The sequence below is a fragment of the Schistocerca gregaria genome, chromosome 6 (assembly GCF_023897955.1).
Source record: "Schistocerca gregaria isolate iqSchGreg1 chromosome 6, iqSchGreg1.2, whole genome shotgun sequence".
Taxonomy (NCBI): domain Eukaryota; kingdom Metazoa; phylum Arthropoda; class Insecta; order Orthoptera; family Acrididae; genus Schistocerca; species Schistocerca gregaria.
Window position 1 is genome coordinate 230,046,313 of NC_064925.1, and position 19,642 is coordinate 230,065,954.

The following is a 19,642-nucleotide window of genomic DNA, read 5'->3' on the forward strand; positions in this document are numbered from 1 at the left end:
TCCCCCGCTATTATAGAGATGGGCAGCCCACCTGATTCATATACATAAACTTTAAACACAAGAGAATACTGTTTTCTTAAGTATAGGTTGTTAACCTAGCCACATGGTCCGGTTCCCAGCCTAAAGCATCACAAATAATCTATATTTACTTATTTGCATACATGATCCATTGCCAACTTTCAGGAAGATGGTTTCTTGAATAAGGAAATACCAGAAATACAGTCCAGGAGTGTCTTCTCTAGAACAAAAATCATGATTCTAATTGGGACACTCTACACATCTGTACCACAGTTCTTTATCTTTCCTTATAATTATCACAACGGCTGGTAACATAAGATATATTCAATAATTTTGGTGTTTTCTCCTTCTTACTGGTTTCCGTTTGCTTCTTTTCTGGATGTTCAGTAAAGCACCCACCTACTGCTTCCCAATTTTTGTTCCTTAACCCAGTCTGTTCTTAATTTTCATTCCCTGGTTTATTATTCATTTCTGCATCTTCCAGCTTCTTTTTCGCGGAAGTGTACTCGTCTATCAGTCACATTTACCCCCGTCTGCCATTACAAAATAATACTATCAAATACTGTACGTTAAACATATTTAGAAAGCAAGTGCTTGCAAAGATACAATGAATTACAGATCCGAATAATATATTAGGATAAAAATAAATCAGTAATGACAACACGATTACGCGCTCCTGTCTGCTGAAAGTAACAAGAAACTGAAGTGTGTTATTTTACCTCACACTCAGAAGTTCCAAAACCCAAATGGCGCCTATCCTCTTGTTCCAGTTTGTTACTTATAAGACTAAGAAGAGAGCAAAAGTTGTCAGACCTCATCATGCTATAGCAAACTTTAAATACTGGATGCATGTATTTACAAGCTTCGTAAAACTATCCAAATTTCCCTTAACCTCCTCAGTCATTATGCAGAATATTGGCTACATTCAATTTTTATTCTTTCCTAGCACAACGAATGAACTAAACTCGCTGTGTCTGACTGTAACACACACTTCCCACCAAATGCTTTCAGTGCACCACTTGTCATGGTTTCTGGATGTGCCCAGCAGGTGGAAGCATCTGCCTAAAGAAATCTGTTTATCGCAGTCTCAGCACGTCTTCGAAAAATAAAGGTAGTTTCCGTTTGTTTTCTAGTAATTTTTGACTTGAGTGTGTTTAGAACACGCTACAAGGTTCTAATGAACCCTATGCTATAAAATAAATGATTTTTATTCTATAAGAACGATTATTTTTTGTGTAATAGTGGGAGTACATTCGGCAACTATCTACAGTTTCACACTGCTGTGTCATTGCCTTCATAAGTTTTAGGTGTTCGTTACCGAGTTTCTGAGTGTTTTACATAATGCAGTTCTGTTCTAACATAAATAGTAGTAAACTTCCTGGCAGATTAAAACTGTGTGCCGGACCGAGACTCGAACTCGCAACCTTTGCCTTTCGCGGGCAAGTTCTCTACCAACAGAACTACCCAAGCACGACTCACGCCCCGTCCTCACATTTTTACTTCTGCCAGTACCTCGTCTCCTACCTTCCAAACTTTACAGAAGCTCTCCTGCGAACCTTGCAGAAAAAGCACTTCTGAAGGAAAGGATATTGCGGAGCCTTGTCTTAGCCACAGCCTGGGGGATGTTTCTAGAATGAAATTTTCACTCTACAGCGGAGTGTGCACTGATATGAAACTTCCTGACAGCTTAAAACTGTGTGCCGGATCGAGACTCGAACTCGGGACCTTTGCCTTTCGCGGGCAAGTGTTCTACCACTTTTATCATGTTCTAGAATTTTGGTGACTCACTCAAATTTTTAACATTTAGTATTTTAAACCTACTTCGTCCCAGAACTATTTATTTACCACCAATATAAACTTTTCATTCATGAAATCTAAGCTAAGGAGTGAGGAGGTTAGGTCAATTTTAGTTTCCAAAAGACCCTTTTAGAAAGGAGTAGCATTGCCTGTAGGCGCTGCAGAGTTGTCGGAGAGCCGCAGTCGGCAAGAGCATTTGACCGGCGAGGCAACTCACCTATGCAGGTGAGCAGGGCGATGGTGTAGCGCTTGGTGAGGCAGGGACACTCTGGCCGGATGTACTTGTCGATGTGTCGCAGCGGCGGCCGCTCCGGGCTGGGCAGCGACTCGGGGGTCCCGGCGTCGAAGTCACCCGGGCCGACGCCCTTCTCGTCCTCCGACTTGCTGTACCTGTCGCAAGGCCTCACGTTACGACACAAAGGCAACACCAATGCGTTGCCAGCGGTCAGTATCCGACACAGGCAAGAGCCCCTCCCGTCGGCGATATCGTGCTGGGTAAACTTTCACGGTCGGAATAGTCACACAACAAAATATTCAGAGCTATTTATTGATTTACATGTCAGGTCCCTTGCGACTAGGCGAGCAAAACTACCTGATCATGAAGTGAGTCAGTATATAAATTAGAGACTGCTGGTTAGAGAATATCTGAGTAAAAGAATTGAAAAATTAAGAAAGTGCAAAAAAAAAAAAAATGCCTGAGTGAATGCACGAATTTGTAATAGGTTACAGAGAACAGTTCTGAAGTACTGCGGAGAGTGTTTTCACAGAATAGAATGTGTGTGTCACAAGCAAACATTTCCACCTGTATTTGAGCATTTGGGGTTTACCTCTCAACTTTTTTCGGTTCTGCTAGAAGCCTGTTGATAACGAATCCTGGTGAATAGTGCTCGTCTTTCTGTACAGTCCTCGCGGAACTGTTATTCGAGTGGACATAGTATTTCCACCTAGCGTTCAGTGAATTGATGTTGCAGTTTCTTCTGAATGAGTGAACACTCTCAACAACAAATCCAATGGTGGACTATAGGTACTGGGATAGCAGAGTAGGAATTCCAAACTAGCCGAAAAGCGGACTAAACAAAGTTCGAGACTGACACCAAAGGCTATTCCGACTGCCCTCTTCTGGACTAAGAATATTCTTAATGGGCCCACAGAGTTGCTCAAAATGTAACACCATATAAAACAGCAGAGTGAATTTAAGCAATGTAAACAGCCTACCGGGTACACTGATGGACACAATGGAGATCATTCTTACGTTGCGTATAGCAGCACTCAGTTTCTTCCGTGGTCGAATTAAGTTCTTGGATAAATCCAAATTTTCATCTCCATCTACGCATTTATGAATGTCCGATTCGCACCTTGACTCTCTAGTGGATATATCCTCCGCAGATGGTGGTGGAACGCTCGGTTGAACAAAAATCGTTTGACTACGGCCCAATAGCCAGGAATGTTTTAGTAAGAGTGGCATAAAGCCCTAAGGATTGAAAAAAAAAGCAGGGCAATAGATGAAGAATCTTTGAAATATCCCTCTTGGCTCCTATGCACAGGATTTTATGTATCGTATTTACAAGTATCCATTATACCTCATTATGACGCATTTGACATCAGTCATCACCAAGAGCAGCTCGTCAAATACAACAATGAACATACAGTTGTAAGTACCACTTACTGCTGTATATTCAGTATTGTATTTTACCAGGTATAAAGAATTTATCATGTCTGACAGTGAAATGCGTTATAAGAAGATTTAGTAAACGTATACGATCTAGATAATTCTGTGACTGGTCGTCAAGAGAACATTCTGTTCATGTTTCTATCGTTTTGTTAAACTCATTACGTAGAGACCATACCATTAGCCCTATCTGCGAACAATGTCCATTCAGAGAGAAACCAGTCCACGTACAAAGAAGGAGGAAACAGCAACATGCATTGTAGTGGTTCTAGAAGAGAAGCTCATCCAAAATGTACTGTGCTTATATTCGAGTGAAGGAATAAACATGAATATGGAGAGAGTAAGATCGGAAACAGGGTCTACTAACACGACACAGAAGAATCGAGACTACTCCTGTTAATAAGGAACAATTTGTGGCAGGATGTTGGTGCACTTCTGTTTATCGACACTGAGCCGTGTCCGTAACGTTTTGTGATCAAACTCGATCAACTCGGTAGCCGTAGACGAGCAGTACTGACGCACTCGTTTTCTTGTGCTACGTGTCACGAAAAACACTGAGTTATCATTTACACAGAAATTTAATATTTATGTCTTTATTTTTCTGGTAATATAAAATGATATACTCAAACATTATTACCTTGTCTGCAACAAAATAGGCAGTAACGCTTTCTTTCAGTAAATTGCTTAATATAAGGGGTGTCCAAGTTAAACATATAACAGTATAAAATGTAATATCTTGAGAAGTAATTGAGATGTTTATTGCCGGTATGTTTCGGCAAGAATGGTAAATCAAAATGTTTTTTTACACACCTCATACACCTCATACACCTCGATATACCTCCTTTAGTCGCACGATAGATATCTCATTCGTACTCCACTTCTCTCCAAGTGTTTTTCAGAACATTGCAGGCGTAATATTTGCCATAACTACACGAATGCAATGGCGCAAATCTGGTACATCACGATCTAGTATCTAGTATACTTGATTCTTGATAGAACCCTACAGGAAAAAAACAAACCAAGTAGCTTAAGTTCCGGTTTTCTAGGTTCTCAGGCTATCAGTGGACTATGTCACCCAGTCCAGTGATCTGGGAACTCAAGATTCAAGAAATCCCTCACATTGTTCACAAAATGGTATGATGTATCGTCTCGTTGAAAGGTCACGTTACGGCGCTGTACCAGTGTAACAAACTTTAGCTCCGCGAGAGAAAGCGCTTCGAACAGTACCTACAGTAGAGTCGACATGCGCCATTACGTGAATGAAACAGTTACGCGCTTGCGCACACGGTACCAACTGTTGCAAGCAAAAATTTTCTATTCCCATACGTCTAGAAGCAAGTCATCAATAAATATCTCAATTACGTCTGAGGTTATTACGACGGGCGTTCAACAAGTAATGCAACACATTTTTTTCTCGCCCAGTTTCGATTCAAATAATGCAGCATTTGCAGTGGGACATTGTAGAATATTCCCGCTTCGGCTTTTATAGTTTCATGAAGTTCCTATAGGTGGCAGCGCTATACGTAGCCTTCAAAATGGCGTCTGTAATGGAGATGCGTTCCAAACAGAGAGCGTTCATTGAGTTTCCTTTGGCGGTAGAGCATCACAGATAGCCATAGACGCTGGCAGTATATCTACCGACAGCTGGAAGTGACCAAAAGCGGGGTGAATCGTTGGGCGAGGCGTCAGTCAGCATCGCAGCAGGGTCGCGCAAACCTGTAAGATCTTTTGCATACTGACCCGCCGTGACTCCAGCAATGCTGGAACCTGCAGACTTATTCGAGGTGATCGACAGCTGAAAACACCTCGCTGCTCAGCTGAACGTCTCTGTTGGTTGTGCTAATACACTCGCCTGCCAGTTGGGTTACTCAACGGTGTTTGGATTCTTCTTCTTCATCCACCCTACAGCCCAGACCTCGCACCTTCCGACTCCAATATTTTTGGCTGAATGAAGAATGAACTTCACAGGAAGTAGTACATGGATGACTTGGAGGTTACTGCTGCAGCAAGATGTTGGCTCCGACGTAGAATAATAGAATGGCAGCATGCTGGCATAAAGGCCATCCCAGTAAGGTGATGTAGGGCCATTGCATTGAATGAAGATTACTTTGGAAAGCAGGATGCTGAAGCCATAACAGTGGCACATAATAGTGTATTCGAATACTGGATACAACTTCAAAATGGTTCAAATGGCTCTGAGCACTACGGGACTTAACATCTGTGGTCGTCAGTCCCCTAGAACTTAGAACTACTTAAACCTAACTAACCTAAGGACATCACACACGTCCATGCCCGAGGGAGGATTCGAACCTGCGACCGTAGCGATCGCGCAGTTCCAGACTGTAGCGCGTAGAACCGTTAGACCACCGCGGCCGGCTGAATAAAACTAATCTGCTTTCAGAAAAGAAATGTGTTGCATTACTTATCAACCGACCCTTGTACATTTTATATTATTATACGTTCAATCTGGACACCAGTTATAATTACACAACGACGGGGACACGTTTGCATTGTGTAACATTTAAAAGTTAAAAATGGATCTGTAATGTTTCTGTGAAAATAATAAACAGTAGTGAGAGGTCGTTATAAACTTATATATATATATATATATATATATATATATATATATATATATATATATATATATTTGATAGTTGCACGCACGCTGGAGGATCCTGAAGTCTCTGCCTGACATTATCGTAGCATGCCGCTAAGGACCCAAAATAATATCACAGTTTTTTGATAAAGTGGACCATCATTCGATCTTTTGTTTTATATGTTTGAAGGGGAACAACGCAGTAACAATCCAGCTGAAATGGTGGAATTGTACACTGCGCATAGTAATAAGGCACAGTGGCTACTAGCGCAAACGCTTGCAGTGAGGTGATACTAATCTGAATCACGAAGAATAAAATGACACACCATCATCTATGTGAAACTCTGAGAATTGGAAGCGGTGGTGTTCCAAGTGGTAGTAGCGGAAACTTTGCAGCTGCGTCAGGATAACCAAGCTGAGCTAAGCAAGCGATGGGAAAGTGTGAATACACTACTGGAAAAGGCGAAGACTCAGCCATAATGGGACAATGTGATGCTGTTTCCTGGGATACCCATGATGAAGAGGTAACACATTATACATTAGCATACCAGCTAAGTCTCCCGAGAGGTCACTGAAAGATTGCGAGAATGAAGTGCCGTGGGAAGCTATCTGAGGAGGTGTTTTTGCTCCAGGACGACGTCCCACCTTGTCACAAATGTTGCTTCTTTGGGCTATGAACTTTATCTCACCTTTATTCCACAGGCAAAGCACCCTCCGTTGAAGAAAACGTTACATGGCAAACATTTGCACTGTGATTACGAGGTGATTTCGAAATAGAACGTTTCCTTTACAGACAAAATGGAAACTTCTATGACGGAGGTCCTCTACTAGTCATCCATCTTTGGGAGTAAGGTGTTGAACAGAATGGTGAATATCTAGAGAAGAACTAAAGCCTAATGTAGTGGTCACAGCCAGACTGATAATTGAAGCTTTATTAGTTATATGTGGTCTAGGGGTAGCATTATTGATTAGGAATCAAAATGTCCTCAGTCCCAGTTTTGATGGTTCGAATCTGGCCACAGCTTAAATTTTGAATGAAAATCATCAGCGATGGCGACCGAAGACTTTCGGTATTAGAAATCTTCCTCATTCAGCCAGCGGCCTTGTCATAGAGGGCGGAGAGGCGGACAGGCGGTTAGAGCTCTCTATTTGCGTTGGGGTGGGAAAATGCCCCTAAAGACAGAAGAATCAGCAATGAAGATAGAGAAGAAAATGAAAAACCAGTGGATTAAAGACACATAATATGTATGCACGGGACATATGGTCTGTAACTGAAAATATGCCATGATGATCTCTCCATTGTCAAAAGATTCCGGAATAGTTCCCCATGCAGATCTCCGGGAGGAGACTTCCAAGGGGGAGGTGACTATCAGAAAAAATTAAATAACCAACGAAAGAATAACTTTCTACGAGTCGGGTCGTGGAATGTCAGTAGTTTGAACGTGGTAGGTAAGCTAGAAAATCTGAAAAGAAATTCGAAGGCTCATTATACATACAGTGTGGGTCAGTGAAGTGAAATGGAAAGAAGACAGGGATTTCTGGCCAGATGAGTATTGTGTAATAACAACAGCAGTAGAGAACTGTATAACGGGAGTAGAAAAGGGAATAGTAAGATAGGGCCGGGAGTGAGAGCTATGTAAGAAGTTCAGTGCCAGGACTGTCTCATCAGAAGCGATAGCTAACCAACACCGACAAGAGTAATTCACACTTCCATAGCGACACCGAAAGCAGAAAGTGAAGAGATAGAGAAACTATATTAGGATATTGAACGGGTAATTCAGTGCGTAAAGGGAGATGAAAACCTAATAATCATGGGGGATTGGAATGCGGTTGTAAGAGAAGGAGTAGAGGAAAAGTTTATAGGGAAATACAGGATTGGTATTAGGAATGAGAGGAGAATGATTGATTGAGTTCTGCAATAAATTTCAGCTAGTAATTGCGAATGTTCTGTCGAAGAATCACAAGAGGAGGAGGTATACTTGGAATAGGCTGGGAAGTATGGGAAGATTTCAATTAGATTACATCACGGTGAGGTAGAGATTCAGAAATCAGATACTGGATGGTAAGGCGTAACCACCAGCACATATAGATTCAGATTAACATGTATTAGTGACGAAGTGTAAGCTGCAGTTTAAGAAACCAGTCAGGAAGAATGAATGTGCAAAGAAGTGGGATACAGAAGTATTAAGGAATGAAAGCTACGCTTGAAGAACTCTAAGGCTATAGATACTGCCATTACGAATAGCTCGCTAGAATGGATATCTCTAAAAAGGATAGTTACAGAAGTTAGAAAGAAAAGTATATGAACAAAGAAGGTAACTGCGAAGAAAACATTAATAACAGAAGAAATACTGCAGTATATGAACAAAGAAGGTAACTGTGAAGAAAACATTAATAACAAAAGAAATACTGCAGTTGATCGATGAAAGGAATTCAGGAATGCAAAACTACAAATGACTTAGGAATGAAATAAATAGGAAGCGCAGGGAATTGAAGGCGAAATGGCTGGATGAAAAATGCGAAGAAATAAAAAAAGAAATCATTGTCGGAAAAACTGACTCAGCAGGACAAACTTAGGTGAGATTAAAAGTAAGAGTAGCAACGTTAACAGCAAAATGGGAATTTCACTGTTAAATTCGGAGAAGAGAGTTGATAGGTGGAAATAGTACACTGATGGCTCCTATTACTGGAAGACTTATCTGATGGCAGGGTAGAAGAAACAGCCATAGATTTAGAAGAGATAGGGAATCCAGTATTAGAATGAGAATTTAAAAGAGCTTTGAAAGACTTCAAATAGGGTAGAAGGGATGGAAAGCAGTCCATCATTCACATCTGTGTGTAGAATATATGAGACTGGCGATGTGTCATCAGATTTTTGAAAGGCATCATCCGCACAATTTCCAAAATTGCAATAGCTGACAACTGCGAGAACTATAGCAGGATCAGCTTAACAGCTCATACATTGAAGTTGCTGGCTAGAGTAATATTCAGAAGAATGTAAAAGAAAATGAAGATCTTGAAGAGGACCATTAATTTGGCTTTACGAAACGTAGGCACCAGAGAGGCAGTAATCACGATGCGATTGATACCGGAAGCAAGACTAAAGAAGAAACAAGACACTTTTATACCATTTGTTGATCTGAAAAAAGCGTGGGACAATGTATAATGAAACAAGAGGTTCGAAATTATGGGAAAAATAGGGCTTAGATAAAGGGAGAGGCGAGTAATGTACAATATGTACAACAGCCACAAGGGAATAATGAGAGAGGAATACTCAGAACGGAGTGCTCGGATTAGAAAAGGATGTAGGACAGGGATGATGTGTCTCGCCCCTACCTTTCAGTCTGTACATCGAAGAAGCAATGACGGAAATAAAAGAAAGGTTAAAGAGTGGATTTAAAATTGGAGGTGGGAGGAGATCATTGATAAGATTCGTTGATGTCATTGCTGTGCTCAGTGAAAGTGAAACAGTTCTGCTACTTATGCAGCGAAATAACCCATGCCAGACGGAGCAAGGAAGGCATAAAAGCCGGCCGAAGTGGCCGAGCGGTTCTAGGCGCTACAGTCTGGAACCGCGCAACCGCTACGGTCGCAGGTTCGACTTATGCCTCGGGCATGGATGTGTGTGATGTCCTTAGGTTGGTTAGGTTTAAGTAGTTCTAAGCTCTAGAGGACTAATGACCTGAGCAGTTAAGTCCCACTGTGCGCAGAGCCATTTGAACCATTTTTTTGAAGGCATAAAGAACAGACCAGTACTGCCATGAAAGATATTCGTCACCAAGATAAGTCTAGTAGTATCAAAAATAGGCCTTAATTTGAAAAAAAAGAGTTTCTGAGAACGTACGTTTGGAGCAGTGCATTGTATGGTAGTGAAACATGGATTGTGGAGAAACCGGAGCAAAAAAGGATCGAAGCATTTGAGATGTGATGCAACAGACGAATGTTGAAAATTAGGTGGACTGACGAGGTTATTAATGAGGAGGTTCTCCTCAAAATCGGCGAAGAAAGGAATATATGGAATACAGTGACGAGAAGAAGGGACAGCATAGTAGGGCAGCTGTAAAGACGTCACGGAATAAATTGCGCGGTACACGTAGTTCGACACAGAAGAGGAATTTGTGGCGGCCCCATCAGGCCAGTCAGAACACTGTCGACCTTCTTTTATTTTTATTTTTCCTTTTTGTTTTTTGTACTGTATATTCTTTTACATATTTTTTCAGTGGATTACAATGGTCACTTGGACATCTCTGAGCAATCCGTTTCGACTGGAATTACGCACAGACATAATTATACTGCATACGCCATGTCTGTATAAGAATCACAGACGATATGGTATTAGCAAATGAAGAGATACTGCCAAAGGAACTGAACGCTAACTGCGAGGAATGTGGAATGAAGATAAATGTGAAGAATACAAAGGCAATGAGTTTTTACAAGATACTCAAAGACGATAAAAGTGAAAAACTGTGTTAGTGGAACCCGTTCGTAATTTGAGATTCTTAGGATGTAAAATCACCAGTATCATGACACGCCCTAAAGAAATAGAAACAAAAAGGGACGAGCGTTTTCTGTGATCCATTAAATAATTAAGAAAGAGTGATGTGTTTCCCATGGAGTGTGGCCTGTATGATGGAGAAACATGGACACTGCTATGGAGAGAGGAGAAATGCTTAGTCGCTTGTGATGTCAGCTGAAGAAGAAAGAAATGTGAGAAACGTACAGATAAAATAAGGAATGACGTTCTTTTACAAAGGGTGAACGAGAAAAGATAAACAGCGGAAGTAATGAAAATTAGAAAAGAAATTTGCTGGGACCTGCTAAATGGGTACAACACTTCCTCCTGCTCATAATAATCAGACGGCCGGTGTGGCCGTGCTGTTCTAGGCGCTTCAGTCCGGAACCGCGTGACCGCTACGGTCGCAGGTTCGAATCCTGCCTCGGGCATGGATGTGTGTGACGTCCTTAGATTAGTTAGGTTTAAGTAGTTCTAAGTTCTAGGGCACTGATGACCACAGATGTTAAGTCCCATAGTGCTCAAAGCCAGCCATCATAATAATCGACATTCTTCAGATAGCGTAATATCATGGCTACTTGAGAGCCTTCTGTGTAGCCAGAAGGCTCTGTATGGTGAAATTGTGTGAAGCACTTGTTCTTCCTAGCCAACTGAGTGAGTTTGAAAGGGGTCAATTGCGACCTAACGAGTGGTGGGATGATGCTTTTGAAGCAATACTACACAAGTTGGGCGAGCTGCGTCAGTTGTGAGACGATGGTGGTATCAGTGGTCGCGTGAACATTCCCACACTCATAGACGAGGTTCTGAACATCCATACAGAACAGACGCCCGCCAGGATAGTACTGTAAGCGCACCAGGGGGAGATCGATTACCTACGATAGCACAAATAAGAGGGCTTGTGACTTAACATCGATGGTCATCAGTCCACTAGAACTTAGAACTACTTAAACCTAACTAACCTAAGGACATCACACAACACCCAGCCATCACGAGGCAGAGAAAATCCCTGACTCCGCCGGGAATCGAACCCGGGAACCCGGGTGTGAGAAGTGAGAACGCTACCGCACGACAACGAGATGCGGGCCCCACATGCGTCATCACGAACTGTTGCAAACTGGTTATTCGTATTTGGACTAAGGGCAGGCAAACCTCTAGCACCGCTTCCAATCACACCACAATATTGATGTGCATGGTGCCATCAGAGGATCACTTGGAGGATGGAATGGTGTACCACTGTCTTCAGCGATGAATACACCTTCTGTCTGCACCCAAGTGATGGTCGTTTGCATTACGACGTAGACCTGGTGTGCACTGTTTCGTAGAGTGTATTAGTCCAAGACATACTGATCCAATTCTTGGCCTTATGGGCTTGGGTGCGATAACCTACAACTCCCGTTCACTTTTGGATAGTTCTGGAACGGACGCTAACAGCGCACGGAACGTGCAAAATGTTGCTACACCCGTTCTTGAACCGTTCGTGCAACAGAAAGTTGTTGTGTTGTTCTAACAGGATAATGCTCCCCCACAGGGTGACCGTTAACTCAATATGCTCTGCAAGACGTGAGGTATCTTTCCTGGCTAGCACGATCTCCAGGCCGGCCAGAGTGGCCAAGCGGGTCTAGGCGCCTCAGTCCGGAACCGCACTGCTGCTGCGGTCGCAGGTTCGAATCCTGCCACAGGCATGAATGTGTGGATGTTATTTTTAAGTAGTTGTAAGTCTAGGGGACTGAAGACCTCAGATGTTGAGTCCCATAGCGTTTACAGCCATTTGAACCATTTTTTAACGATTCTGGATCTCCAATCGAGCACGTTTGTGATATGATGGGACGAGAAGTGACTCGTGCGAATCGTCAACCAACAACTTTTACAGAACTGCGTGAATAGCTCGAGAAGGCGTGGCGCATCATACCACAGGACGGTAGTCGCCATCTTTAACATCGACTCGATGCCAGAGTCAGCGTCTACATTGCCACCCGCAGAGGCTACGACACGTAGTAATGGTTTAAATGGCTCTAAGCACTATGGGACTTAACATCTGAGATCATCAGTCCCCCAGACTTAGAACTACTTAAACCTAGCTAACCTAAGGACATCACACCCATCCACGGCCGAGGCAGGGTTCGAGCCTGCGTCCGTAGCAGCAGCAGTGCGGTTCCGAAGTGAACCGCTCGGCCACAGCGCCACGTACCAGTATTCGTAAGGATGTTTCAGCATGGGTCAATACTTGTTACCTCAGAACCGCTTGTGCTATTAATCTGTAAAAGTGATCATTTCATGTACTCCATATGCCCTGTTGCAGCAATAATTTTTTAGTGGACTGGAAATCTCTAAAAGGGTCTATTAACTTTTTTTCCTACAGTGTCTATTCAATGGAATATATCCCTGCGTGAACATCCGATAAGCACAGGATTTTATCCATACCACTTAACCACGCAGGTAAATTCTGTATTTACATCTATATGGCTACTGTGCGACTCGAACTTAAGTGTTTGGCGGCTAGTTCATAGAACTATCAATTTCTTCTCCGTTCCGTTCTCCAATCGCACTTGGGAAAATGAAACATCCACATTATTCTTACTGAGCGATGTGGGAATAAACAAAAATAATTTTACTTTCAGAGGAGAAATTTGGTGGCTAAAATTTCATAAGAAATTCTCGCCGCAACGAAAGAAGCCTCCTTTTAATCATTGCCCCTTATCTCGTTTACTATGTGTGCGGCACTCTCTCTTCTATTTCGCTATTGTACAAATTATATAGAATTGTCCGAAAACATTTACTTACACACATCACATATGAAAGACAAACTTATTATGGAGAGAACCAACTAAAACATGCTCTGTGGTCCGTTTGGGTTTGGTATGTGTTGTGTAACGTCTAAAAGTTTGCATAAATTTACGTAAAATACCTACGCTGTAAAGTGGTGTGACAAGAATTCTATGGTCGTCACATACCCAAACATTGACGTAGTACACTGAATCGATATAAATGTGATTTATATGCCAGATATATGTAATGATCGAATGAGTATCTCACATCGATCATATATGATGAATAATGTGCAGCCTGAGGAACTCTCACGTAATTAAATTTGCAAATGATGTCTTTAGAAGAGAGATCAGTTTCATGAAAGAGAGGACAGTGAGCACGGGGACTGCAGTCGCGACAGCAGCGCTCAGCTGGAGGGAACTGGTGCCTGGGAATGAATGCTGATGGCAACTTTCTGGCTCGTCTCCTGAGGCGGAACTAAAGAGCGATCGATGAGCGACGGGTGGGGTGGGCTGCGGGCCCCAGCGCAAGAAGAGGGTGCATCGTCATTAAGGCGGCAGATGGGGGCGGATATTGGCCATCGTCAGGGATGCCGGGCCGGGGAGACTGGGCTCAAGGGCGGCTTTTAAAGCACTTGTGGCACCCTATCAGTTTCCATTAGAATGCGCTTTCCTCAAGTCCGCACGCGAGTCAACGGGTTGCCGCTCCTGATAACTGCTGACTGCGAACTCTCCAAACAGCGTCAGTGCTACTCTTCGCCCAATTTGCAGAGCCGAAAGCTCGCTGCAGATGTCTGGTGCAAATGTCCGTTTCCCGTCACCATTTGACCCACACCTAACTCAAGACACAAAAGTGTCGCTGAAGGTTAATATTTAAATGCCTTGAATGTTATACATGGTAAGTCATAGCATTAAACGAAACTGAAAATGACTTTCCTAATGATATGCCGGAAACAGGATTACAACAATCTTTTTGTTACGCAGATGATATATCTCTAGCAAGAAAATAAGCGTCCGTTTTTTTACCCGAGCAAGAAGATTTCAGGCTTATAATTTAACATTAGCTTCTGTGTGCTTCAACATTCTAAATGTCTTTCCGTAACAATAGATCGCAGTATTAACGACTGAGTCAGCAATTGAATACTATGCTCCTGTGTGTGACAAAAGAAGTCATGTTAGCGAGACTGATGTCCACCTTAACGACAAAGTGAGAATTTTCACTGGCACGCCAAAATCTAGACCAGTTGCCTTGTGGACTGAAACTGTGGTAAGGTATAGAATGGACCAGTTCCTAGCAAGTTTCCAGTCAACGAAGTTGCAAAAATACTGGATGCTAAGCGCCCCATTATAAATGAGAGATCATATACAGCTTTGCGACTGTGGTGCGATGGAGCAAGCAGCAGACCACTTTATTCTTGGACGCAAAGTAAGAAGGTTAAAGGAGACTGGAACGATTTTATGAATGACTCTCCAGACGCTGTTGCGCTGTTAGCCTCCCTGGGCATAGGCCTATGAAATTACATTTGTAGGTGTTCACTCACAACAGAGCCATACTAATTTGTAAATATTTATGTTCATTTCATACCTAACTTTTACATTTTACACGTCACGCAGTTTGCTGTATTTTTGCCATGTGTTAAATAAAAAAAAAATAAAGAAAATAATGCTAAACGTTAAAGCACGTACTCATCGTTTAGTTATTTGGTGAATGTAATATTCAGATACTACCCGATGCACCACACAGATAGTTTGATGACGCAAAATATTTCGAAGGAACTTACCCCATGTTCATGTGTTTCAGGTTCTTGGAAGGCATTTCGAATTCTTCATACCGGATGTTTCTGAAACAAAAGAAACGGACAAAGAAATTAATTTTATTGTCTGTCTGAACAGAACATACACTGATAAACCAAAACTTTTTGACCACTGACCACCGCGAAGGGGGATCCCACTTGGTGGCGTTGCGGGCATATAACACGATAACAGAAGTATGTAACTGCACCTAACAAGGACGGGGATCACCCTTGCGAAGATATGGGCTGCAAATGGGGGAAATACGTTGAGACAGGCAACTTTGACGAAGGGCAGATTATTATTACCCAGAGCCTGGAACGTGTGTCTTGAACACGGCAGAGTTGGTCGAATGCTCATTTGCTACTATCCTGAACATTTACGGAAAGAGATAGGACAGTGAAACTACCACTAGGCGCTAAGCAGTTGGACGTTCAAGTCTCTTCACAAACGATGGTTTTCGAAGATTGTTTTCTGTGTAGAGTAGGATTGATGGTGATCTGTGGCATCTCTGGTGAAAGAACACAATGCTGGTGCACGCACAAGCGTTTCGGAGCACACCGTCCATTGTGCATTGTTCAACGTGGAACTCCGCAGCAATCCACCACTACGTGACCCAACGACACCGTAAATTACGATTTCAGTGGGCATGTGACGATCGGGACTCGAACGTCGATCAATGGAAATGTGTCAGTCCTTCGAGCGAATCACAATCTGCTACAATGGGTCCATGGTCGTCTCCATAAATGCAATCAATCAGGTGAACGGTGGTTCGGAACGTGCATCGCGCGACGGGCGCAGGCTGGTGGAACAGCGCTATGCCATGGGAGACATTCCGATCCGCTTGCATGGGACTTGAGGTAGTAATCGAAGACACACTGGCAACTACGAACACTTACTAGAAAGATAGCGAGGCAAAAGATGAAAATTAACGACTCCTGTCTCGTACACCAACCAACCAACCTAGACATGCTTATTCAATGGTTATCTACACCCATGTTGGTATCCCTTATTCATCTCTACAACACAGTCTGAAAAGCGAAAACGGGCAGAACGAAAGTCATACATTTCGCATGCATGTTGCGTACACAACCTTTCTATCCATTTTACAATAAATTCGTTGAAATCATAGCAATGATACCCAACCGTTGCATATAATTTTCTAACACAAAAGTCACCAGCAAAAAATGAGAGTAAAAACCTCCTCTTAACTTGTTTGTCTCAATTATTGAATTGGTAATTGTTGTGAACAATGAATCTTTTGATAGCTCAACTGCTCTTTATTTAGTGTGGCAATGTCACTTACCTATCTGAGTCTTCTGTTGGGCAGGAATGAATTGAGATATTCGCATAATGTAAACCATGAGCAGTTTCAGTTACGACTTTTTTAAAGAATATGTAGAACGTACAAATTGTAACACGTTTCCCTACACCTCCTCCTGATCTCTCCAACATCAAAATATCAACGCCAGTGAACGATGGATAATTTTTCCGAACGTAAAGACTTTGGAAAAAAATGCATTCACTTTCAGTTCCTATAAAGAGACTACAGAACGTTACTCGTTTCTAACAAAAGTTCTGTGTCACATAGCTCTGTTTGTATTATTGACTGAACTTGAATGTTGTTGTAACTGTCAGTAATTTGTCTAGAAACATTTAGAACATTTGATTCGTCATTAATGTCTATTTCGAAGATTTTTACTTGACAGCTCTTTTTCACATTATGTCTGTGGATTCACTGAGGATTTTTGCACCACAATTTATTATTGCATTTCCTGGAGCAACAACGTAGAAATTGCTCGAGGCGTTTCAGAGATAATGGAATATGCAATCACACACACGCATACACACAAACAACCAAACACACACGCACACACACACACACACACACACACACACATACACACACACACATACACACACACAGAGAGAGAGTGGCTCATAAGAGACCAGCACATTAAAGAAACTTCATTTATCATCTACATACTGTATGCATCAGTTGCAAAAAACTGAACTCCGGTTTCTATACGAGAATAGCAGATTTGTATCTCACAGATGCAGTCATATAACTCAATTGCACCTCTGAGAAGATATTACGGAATAAGAACATGTTGAAATTAAAGAGTATTACGCTGTTGTTGCAAAAATTTGAATGACGTTACTTCGTTTCACACGGAAGTTAGTACCGCCTACCCAAACGCTACATAATGTTTCGTCCGCAGTTAGCGGAAATCTGCGTCTTTGAGGGAAGGGTACGTGATTATATGTATTTCTCTTTACAGGAATCAATTGAACCCAGTGTAACCTTTGTCTAAGTAGATCAGGTTTGTCATTAGGAATTACTAGCATCATTGTTCTTCTCAGAATACGATTTTGGAATATTTATTCAATACTTGTTTACCGGTAGTCAAAGTAGAAAAGAATGAAGATATGGATTCTATGATTTGAATGTACACGTCCTATCCCAGTTGAGACTTATGTCCTGATTTGTACCGTTTTATTATTATTTATGACTGGATGGAGTGTGTGTGTGTGTGTGTGTGTGTGTGTGTTGTCTGTGTGGAGACAGGCTTAGTGCAGGTGTAGCCATTGTTAATTTTTGACCAGCCATTTCTCGGCTAAGGTATCTCAAAGAAAGCAGCTATTCAGAAGTGGTGGAGAGTTTGGACTATGGGTGGCCATTGTAGAAGAGAATGTAGCCATTCCGCACTCTGGCGCTGATCCCTGATGTGAACGGTTGCCTTTGTGTGTGCTACGAATATTTTTCTGCAGATTGGTATGAATATGACATATTTTAGGCTGTAGTTAGAAACAATGTCTCTTCTTTTCAGGATAACAAGTATGACAAAATGATGAGGAGAGATATTCGGTACTTGGATAGATTTGTTATGCATGTAAATGTGGAATGTTAGAATTTTTTGCATCAGACCAACGGTCCATCATTGTTCGGCGTGATTCGTAAATAATGTAACTGCGTGTGCTAGATGTAAGCCGAAATGTTATTGTGTGTTAGTTTCTAACCTGAGATTGTTTAACAGAGCCGCGTGAAGATTTTCGAGTAAGTGAAGCACTTCCTCAAGGATGAGTAAATTGACGTACAGCCTTTGTCACGATGAATCGCATCGACAAAGCAGACCAGTAGTATCATTCTTAATTTCAGGACTGCGTGTGTGTGTGTGTGTGTGTGTGTGTGTGTGTGTGTGTGTGTGTGTGTGTGTGTGTGTGTGAAATTCCGTTTTCATACCATTTTGGGTGAGATTAATGATGGGCTTTGGCTTCAGCACACACGAAATGGGTTCAGCATGAACAATCACCCATGGCAGTAACTTGAGTATAAAAATTCGTGTTATTTGGCTAATTTAGATAACTAATATCGTGTGAAAACCCTGATTTTTCACTCCGTGAAGAAAATAATGGCGACTGCACTAGCCATTCGCTCAGCGACTCCACGAGTACCGTACTGCACTGGGAACATGGTAGTTCCTAAGATTAAAATTAAGTTTCTCAGGAAAAATATCGTATTTGAAATACTGAGCTGAGCAAGTCGTATCATGATACATAGCGGTGAGCACAAAGAAATGTATAGAAAACAGCACCAAGTGATACAGTGCATATATAACTGGCCACGATCACTACATAGTTAGGCAAGTGGTATGTGCATTTGGATTAAAATAAAGTGAGAGAAAACAATACAGATAGATAATTCAATATTTGGGTGAGATCTGTAACAGTAAAATAAATACTTTCAGATTAATTTCTGTTGATTTCACATGTCTCCAGACGAGCTTAGCATGCAAGATACAGAGGTATAGTTTTCCTGTTTGGAAGCCGATTAGAATGAAATTGTTTCGTTGCATGAGTAAGAATGCTGAGAGAGCGTGTGTTTGGTTTAATAGATTAATATAGCACGTACGCTAAGGATGACATCCCACACCAACCCTCAACTGTTCTTTTACACTACAGCTCAACTTTAACTATGCTAATAGACTATGGTCTTGTAAAATAAAACCCTACAGGGAACACACAATCTCTTAGGGTTTATACTCATGCAACTAATCAATTTCATAGGCGGCCAAAGAGGAAAACTATAGTTCTGTACCTTGCATGCAATGCCCGTTTGTAGATTTGTTGTTGTTGTTGTTGTTGTGGTCTTCAGTCCTGAGACTGGTTTGATGCAGCTCTCCATGCTACTCTATCCTGTGCAAGCTTCTTCATCTCCCAGTACCTACTGCAACCTACATCCTTCTGAATCTGCTTAGTGTACTCATCTCTCGGTCTCCCTCTATGATTTTTACCCTCCACACTGCCCTCCAATGCTAAATTTGTGATCCCTTGATGCCTCAAAACATGTCCTACCAACCGATCCCTTCTTCTAGTCAAGTTGTGCCACAAACTTCTCTTCTCCCCAATCCTATTCAATACCTCCTCATTAGTTACGTGATCTATCCACCTTATCTTCAGTATTCTTCTGTAGCACCACATTTCGAAAGCTT

At 41.9% G+C, this 19,642-nt stretch overlaps 1 protein-coding gene across 1 annotated transcript in view; it reads right to left on the reverse strand.

Moving 5' to 3' along the window:
- Positions 1-19,642, reverse strand: part of LOC126278974 (vesicular glutamate transporter 1) — an 885,812-nt gene that overhangs the window by 155,928 nt on the left and 710,242 nt on the right. Inside the window, exons 3-4 of the mRNA XM_049979269.1 lie at positions 15,140-15,199; positions 2,033-2,205 (exon numbers count right to left, since the gene is read on the reverse strand). Coding sequence (XP_049835226.1) covers positions 2,033-2,205; positions 15,140-15,199 — 233 coding nt within the window. The remainder of the gene's footprint in view (positions 1-2,032; positions 2,206-15,139; positions 15,200-19,642) is intronic.